Source organism: Pocillopora damicornis, chromosome 2, assembly GCF_964200805.1.
Source record: "Pocillopora damicornis chromosome 2, jaPocDami1.2, whole genome shotgun sequence".
In the NCBI taxonomy this organism is placed as follows: Eukaryota; Metazoa; Cnidaria; class Anthozoa; order Scleractinia; family Pocilloporidae; genus Pocillopora; species Pocillopora damicornis.
In genome coordinates this window covers 18,839,749-18,847,472 of record NC_142671.1, presented here as the reverse complement: position 1 = coordinate 18,847,472, position 7,724 = coordinate 18,839,749, and the positions used below count along the sequence as shown (strand labels likewise).

Genomic DNA, 7,724 nt, shown 5'->3' with positions numbered 1-7,724 from the left:
TATCTCCCAAAAGATTACAATTAATTTAAAACTTCTCGTCATTGAGGAATTTCCATCAGTGACAGAAGTCGCAGGTAGCACGATATAAAGCGGCGTGCATCTTTTAACATTTTAACGTCATAACGAGGAGCCTCGCGTCGTAAATAGGTCTGAGGTTGCTATACAGACAGTAAGTCAGGTAAGTGAACGCATATTTCCATAGTTTTTTGTCTATGTTTATAACTTACCTTTATTAGTCGTTATATTTGAACAAGTTAGCATCTGGCGATTTAGTATTAATTTTATTGATATTTCTTTTCGGCGTCATAAAACAAGAGCATAAACACTGACTCGGAAAATTGGCATAGTTCAGAACTTGTGGGCAAATAAACCAACAATTGTACTGGGAATTCACGTTTGAAGAAGGAGCAAGTTGAGGAGCCACCACATGCGGGAAAGATGAACTTGAAAAGGATCATTAGCATAGACGCTTCTGAAACTGACTTCAAGCGATAAGCGAGACAAAATGACGGCAAATGGAAAAGTAAATAAGAACAAGGTGATTCCGGTTCAACTCGCGACAGAGGAAGATGAAACTGTTGAGGAGAATAGAGGAGCGCAAGCTTGTTCGCCTGAGAACGCTGAAGAAAAGGAAAGCCCTAACTTATACAAAAAAGTACGTATGGTTTCTCCCTTGAAATCAGCTGGGCAAGCTAAGTTAAACGTGTCAAAATGGCGAAAGTATGCCAGGAGACGAGCCGATATAGCAGCTTGGCGTGAGCATCAAAAAGCGCGAATCGACTTTCCGACAATCCGCGAAAGCCAAAGACAGAATCATCAACGTATAAACGCGGCGCAGTTGAGTGATTTGGAAGAACTAGTGGAAATAACCTCCATCCACCAGGGGCATAGGAAAGATGGCGGGGTTACAGCTGTGAGCTCACCCAGCCGGGCTTTGTTATATTATTTTGCCAAGCTGGCCGCGTCAACTCGTGAAGAAGAGGTAATCGATTTGGAATTTGTAGAGACGCTTATTCAGAATGGCGCTTCCGTGAACACGGCGGATCGTCATGGACAGACACTTATGCACGAGGCAGCAAGGCAGTGGGATTTGTCCGTTGCTAAGTTACTACTTGAACGAGGTAAGGGAGAAATAACTTGAAGGGTTTTGAACTCAGTGCATAATAGTCTGGTGGACTAACGTCTAAATTTTTAAATTGCTTTTAATCGTTAAAACTACTCGTAAACATGGGGAGGCAGATATGTACAAGTCATTATTGGTTTTGCAAATATAGTCACGTCAGTAATTTTTATCTCAGTGCTGCAATCACTTGTGGCTTTGGTTGAGGTAGCATTTTTCTTCTAAGCGCTCTTTATTTCAGACGCATTTTAATTAATTTCTGAAAATTTTAGGAAAGATTCTTCAAAAAAGCTGTTCTTACGAATGCACGTAACTATACATCTTCAGAGGGCTTCTATGTTATAGCGAGAGGAACGCCAAATATTTCCTTATTTGCATGGAGACAAAGAAAACAGTATTCGTGATGTACAAAGCACTGAAAGGGTGGACAGGATTTTCCTTTCTTATCGTGATCTTATCATTTATTCTAAGTAAATTGGAATTAGTCAAATGATAAGCTAACATATGATAGGAAATGAAAATTATTACCACCGACTGTTTCTCATAAGCGTTGAGCGGAAAGAAAATGCATAAACACTGGTACATTGTGGCATCTCAAATGATCCGAAACTGCCAAAACAATTCTTGACCGACCAGTAACTTAGAAATCTACGCTCTTTTAAAATGGTGTCAGATTTTAACTTCGCAAAGAAAATTTGCAAATTGCGCAGTAGGAATTATATAGCTCTGAAATTATTAGAGGTTTAGAACTACTTTTTGGGAGCAGATGTTCGAATACAACTCATGAAAAAATTGACATGGAGCAGTTTTAAATGTCTTTATTGTTTTAATACACTCTAGCTCACTTTATGGACTCACTTTGCATTTAGGCACCAATTGACCGTCATTTGCTTTTTGGCGCGATTTTTGCCGCGCAATAATTCATTTCTTTCTTTCAGTCTAATTCAAACTATGCGTAGTCTGTAGTTTTACAAAACATTCTTACTCCAAACTTTCCAAAGTAAACATTTACCTAGAACAGGTACGGTTTGCTCCGTTTTTATTGCTTTTAGAAATTTGAATTTGCGTTTATCTCTTTTTTCCATTTTCCTGAAATATTAATTACAAAAAAAACAAATTGTATAGGTAGCCAGTTAAATGACAGCTTCTAATAGGGTAAATAGAAAAACAAATTAGCACTTTTAAAAGCGTTGAAAACATAATCTGCAGGTAATCGCAGATGTCTTCGTTCTCACCAAAAATTTCTCAAGGGAAGTAAAATCAACAACAAAATATTACTCATGAAAAACTCATACCCATACTAATGATGGAATAGGGAAATATTTGCTATGTATAGGAATTCCCTTAAATTCTCTGAACATTTTTCACACAAACAACGTTTTCGTTTCATTAGGTTTTGAAGCGTATTATTTCAAAAGCGTCGTGTCTCTAACGTCAGCCCGATATCGTTTAAGTCTCTAGCAAAGAAAATGTTTCAGAGAGGGTTTTATGATATTCATATATCAATTCACTTTGCACCTTGAACATCACTGGGTTGTTCACTATGGTTTTTGTTTATGGCAATAGTCATTTACGGCTTCCGTCATATTACACATAATCTACACATAACCTTACTTCAAAGTAAGCCGAACGAGCTACTCTGAGCATATAGTAACGTCTTCGTATTAAAACGTGCATCACTCTATAAAAGTAATTATATCTAAGAAGACTTCGGCTAAAATTGATTCTAAGAGCTGTTGTTCGATGATGGACCATAGGTTTGTTGAACACAAAGTCAACTTAACAAAAGTTTATAGCTTTTCCTAAGGGCAAGGCACAGGTAGACTTAAGCTCGTCAAGGGCTTAAAATATGCGTTAGGGAATAGACGAGTGCTTTCTTAAATAATTGAAGACTTCCGAGCTCGCAAAGAAACTGAAATAGTCACCTCCTTATGCCGAACATTCAAATAAAGGAAGGCGCCTATGGTACTCAATTAAATTCCAAAACACCGCACAACTCGGCATGCAATCTAATGTGATTATTTTCAGTTTCATATCAGCTTTTTTATCCATTTTCTACAAAGTTCAGTTCATAATGCAAATTTATTTTGTGGAATGGCTTCATAAGAACTTAAAATGTGGACACACATTTGACTTCTCGTGCGACGCGCCAAAGTTTGAAGGCATTAAACCTAAGACATGTCTTTGCTGAACTTAGCAGTATTTCAGTGGTAGATATGGAGACTATAGATGACAAAATAGATGCCTGGTACGCTGGACCAATTTAAAATTGAGGGTTGAAAGCAATCTTTGTAATTGGTCAAGAAATTTCACACCACTCTCTCAACCAATGAGATTGACACCAATTGCCACTTAGTGGCTTTTTTACTTTGAGCTTTCATTGGCTCATTAATATGTATCTTCGATTTGATTGGTTGCCTTGATCGCATTGGTTTGGGTTAGATTCATGACACTCAATCGAAATCTGCTTCAGATTACAGGATCACCCTCAGAAGGTTATCCCACTCTTAGAGCAAAATAAGGTCTACACCCATAAGTTATATCAAGCACCAATAGCTCCTTTTTGATCATGACGGGGAAACTGCTCTGGACCTAGTGGGAGTGTTTTAAAATAAACGATGTATAACTTCCTACACAGGGGCATCTATCAATCAAGCTGACAAATATGGCCGCACCCCTCTGCACGTGGCAGCCGCGGTGGACTATCCTGAGATGGTCCATTTCCTGGTGCAGCGAGGCGCAGACATTCATGCTAAGACAGGCAAAGAACTACAGACACCCATACACTTTGCTGCACGCAACGATGCAACTTCCTCACTAAAGATGTTGATGAAATGTGGCGCTTGTATAACCGATAAGGATTTCAAACAGAGAACCGCTCTGCAGGTCTGCACTAATGACTGGAGACAATTTTCGATGTTGATCCGTTTTTGTAGAAAAAAAAATGTATATCGGTTGGTGGGTGCGCTATTATTGACACAATCACACAAAGTTCGTGTCAAAAGTCAAAATCAGTTGGTGCACCACCTACACTTTGATGTTCACTGCAAGACGTCATGAGATTGTTACTTACTCTGGCAAACACAACGATAGCTTGGGAGATCTCATTCGCAGAGTGAGAATGAGAAAATAGTGGGAAAGGGAGAAGAGAAAAAAGAAATTTAGAGGAAATGCAAGGGGAAGGAAGGGGAGGGCTAAAATGTGTACCAGCTAATTATGTCTGAGAGCTGCATTTTGATGCGCATCAGGAGAGTGGGTTTTATAAAAAATAATGTAAGAAAAAGATAAGATGATTTTTTTTTCCACTGCGTTTTCAAGAATGAGTTCTTCTAATATAACCGGTCATCCACTTTCTCGTTAGGTCGCTGCCGAATTGGATCGCTCGGAAACAGCGAAATGTTTGGTAGAGCGCTCAGCGGAGGCTAATGTGGCTGATGACAGCGGCATGACAGCACTTGTCATGATGATCAGCAAGATGCCCAGTGTGGTAGGTGGTAACTGAACAAAACTGAACCAACTTTATCACTATGTATGATCAGAAAAAAAAAGAGAGAATGGTACGTGGACCCATGTGATCTCAAAATGAATATATGTAAACTGCCATAAGAGCGGGGAAAATGCAAATGACCAAGCCACAATTGATTTTAGATTTCGCATCTGGTTGGTTGAGAGGGTGTCGCAACTTTTCTGGACCGGGCATAGAGGATAGTGGAGCAGAAGGAATAAAATATCGCAGTACTTTCGACACTCAATTGAAAATTGCATTTCCATGTAACTCGAGCGTGTTACCGTGAAGAGAGGGTAATACGATTCGACACAGTGTGTGTGTGTGTGTTTGTGTGTGTGTGTGTGAGAGAGAGAGAGGTGTCGGAGATGATTTTATCCTTTCGGCCAAGGGCAACTCACTGAGACAATGATTGTTTTCTGTTGAATATTTTGACCCTAATTAATTTGTTTGTGTATTTCTCGCGCAGGCTAAAGAAGCACTTAATCAGTTTTACTCCACCGATCGAGCAAATAGAAAACAATATTTCTATTTAAACTACCTTGAGCCCCCAGTACCGACTTGTATGAGCAGCGGATGTGCCAGGACAGCACTTGAAGTCATTGTGCAACTCAAGCAGTTTGATTTGATTATGCATCCAGTGATACAGAGGCTTATCAAGGTGAAGTGGAATTATTTTGGAAAGCGAGGAGCCTGGATCCAAGTCGTAGTAAACCTGTTTTTCGTGTTAGTCTGGACTGTGCTTGGCATCACCACACCAAGTAGGGCTGGTGAACTTTATGAACCAATCAAGGAGAAGTGGTGGAGGATTACGCTGAGTATCATAGGGGTACTGATGACCTTGAATTTCATCAGACAAGAAGTCATGGAATATTTCTCATCGAAAAGAGAACATAGACTTTGGGTGAAGTGGCGGGAAGATAAGTTGAGAGGAGATTTGGAGTTCTGTCATCCGAGATGGCCTGGTGAAAGGTTATATTTGATGCAAGAAATTGACTCGTTGCATCATCAGGAACCAGCTTATTTCAAAGATGCCTGGAATTTTGTCGACTGGCTGGCATACTTCATGATCCTTGCCTCCATAGCGACGAATCTAATCGCTTATCTCTATGGCAACACATGGGCTCTGATAGTGCACGTGAACATTTCATCTGCAACTCTTGTGATTTTGTGGATTCGTCTCATGAAGTATGCGCGTGCGTTCACTTCGTTGGGACCCTTTGTTGTCATGCTCGGTCACGTGATCAATGACATACTCAAATTTGGATTTCTATTCTTCACGTTTTACATACCATACGCTGCCTCGTTTTGGATGGTTTTCAGTGGACATCAAGTGGAGGGTTATTCCGACATTACCGATCTTCTCTACAGCATGTTCAGGATGACTGTTGTGGACGAGTACAATTACGATGGACTCGAGCAAGTTAAGCCTATTATGGCTAAAGTTCTTTGTGGTACATACATTGCAATCTCAGGAGTGATTTGTCTGAATCTTTTTATCGCTTTGATGTCTGACACTTTTCAAAGAGTGTATGACAATGTCAAGGCAAACGCTGTTATGCAGCAAGCCACTACTATTCTGACTTTGGAGAAAAGCCTTTCCGCTTCAAAGCGGCGCGCTTTCACGAACTTCATCTACACGAGATGCAACCCTGAGGAGCTTTACTATGACGACGACTTGTCTGAGGGGGAAGAAAAAGATCTACAAAGAATGACGCACCAAATAAAGGAGCAGGTCGATCATATCTACGCGCATATAGCTGAACAAGACAGTGATAGAAAAAAGAAAGGAACCGCATCCACGAACGATGTACATAAGTTGCGGGAAGATTTAAAAAAACTAGAGCAACAGCACAGAGCCCTGACAGCGCAGTTTCACAATCAGATCGGTGAAGTCAAAGATATGTTGGGTGACATTATCCATACTCTAGGCAAACGAAAGAAAAAGAAACACTGAGCAACCTTGTTACCAAGTGGTGATGAGAATGTCACGTAATTTCTCTTAATAGTTTTCATGACATTTTTGAGACTAAAGTAGGGAGAATATAGACGTTGACTCTTCTAGAAGGAATGAGGGTTAAGGTTAAGGTTGAGGTAATGCACATGAAAACCATGTCAGCATTACCCATCTAATTATAACCTTCTAAACAATTGTATGCGCCTTTTATAGTTTAGTAAAGCTGTTATGAGACCGTACTTGACAGCCAGTTTATTGCTGGTTAAACAATTAACTTGAAGTACACCTTTTTAAATATCTTTAACTTTGTACGCACTGCAGATTATTGTGCAGCCAATCATTTTACCGTAAGATACGTATCCGAGTAAATAGTCCACGGAAACTAATCAGTTACCAATTTCAGGGATGCGAATAAACGAAAGTTTGTTACCCTTCGTAAGGAAGAGATATGTGTCTTATAGGAGAAGGTATAAGCAAGAGCCGCAATAATAAATCGGGTATACTTAAGCAATTATTGAACCTGATTTGATAAATCATTGGAAATAAGTCCACGAAAGGCAAGCCGCGTGTTACACATGAACCTATGGCAAATGCCCTAGCTCAAAGTAGAGTATTGGGATTTTCTTCGTCTCACGCTCGTGACACGACGAAAATACATCTTCCTTGATTCCTTTAAATTCGAGTCCATTCAGTTGTCGATACGGAGAACGAGGCAACCGTGCATTGCGAACCGAACACAGCTTCGCCTGTTTCCAACGTTGACTTACTAAACAGGGCGCAATAGAAGCGCAAAGCTAATAGGGAGGAGGTTTGTTTCTTGTAGAGTACAGAAATCATCCGCCTAGTTTCTCTCTGTTTGCCATTGCATCTCAGGGGGCGTTTTCAAGAGGTTCCTGCGTTGCAGCCTGTTTCCTTACTGGATGCCTGAACGCTGTCTGCATCAAAAACGTGCGCTTAGAAGTCGGATTTGCAAAGTTTGTCTCTAAAATAACAAAAATGTGTACGAACAAAGGTAAAATCCTTTCAAGTTTGCGCAAACATCATTGCACTAATAACTCAGGAATACATACAAGAAATGCTCGGATTTACCAGACCCATATGCGAGCTATTGAATCGTGTTTCAAGAAATGTCGTGCTGGGTA

At 40.1% G+C, this 7,724-nt stretch overlaps 1 protein-coding gene across 2 annotated transcripts; it reads left to right on the top strand.

Moving 5' to 3' along the window:
* Positions 1–54: 54 nt before the first annotated feature.
* LOC113667455 (transient receptor potential cation channel subfamily A member 1) lies at positions 55–7,017 on the top strand. Of its 2 annotated transcripts, XM_089196146.1 has the most exons (5): positions 55–178; positions 318–1,121; positions 3,759–4,006; positions 4,482–4,607; positions 5,095–7,017. In XM_089196146.1, the coding sequence occupies exons 2-5, from the start codon at positions 506–508 to the stop codon at positions 6,580–6,582; spliced, it is 2,478 nt and encodes an 825-aa protein (XP_089052272.1). In that variant the 5' UTR covers positions 55–178; positions 318–505; the 3' UTR covers positions 6,583–7,017. The 2 variants fall into 2 exon arrangements, with proteins under 2 accessions (XP_089052272.1, XP_027039075.1); XM_027183274.2 differs by lacking the exon at positions 55–178 and having other exon boundaries at positions 286–1,121.
* Positions 7,018–7,724: the final 707 nt, after the last annotated feature.

Bases quoted from the DNA above. Each gene is read 5' to 3' on its own strand.
- LOC113667455 (XM_089196146.1), top strand. From the start codon at position 506: ATGACGGCAAATGGAAAAGTAAATAAGAACAAGGTGATTCCGGTTCAA. The intron at 1,122-3,758 runs GTAAGGGAGAAA...CTTCCTACACAG, and splicing joins TAAGTTACTACTTGAACGAG to GGGCATCTATCAATCAAGCT. The intron at 4,608-5,094 runs GTAGGTGGTAAC...TTTCTCGCGCAG, and splicing joins TCAGCAAGATGCCCAGTGTG to GCTAAAGAAGCACTTAATCA.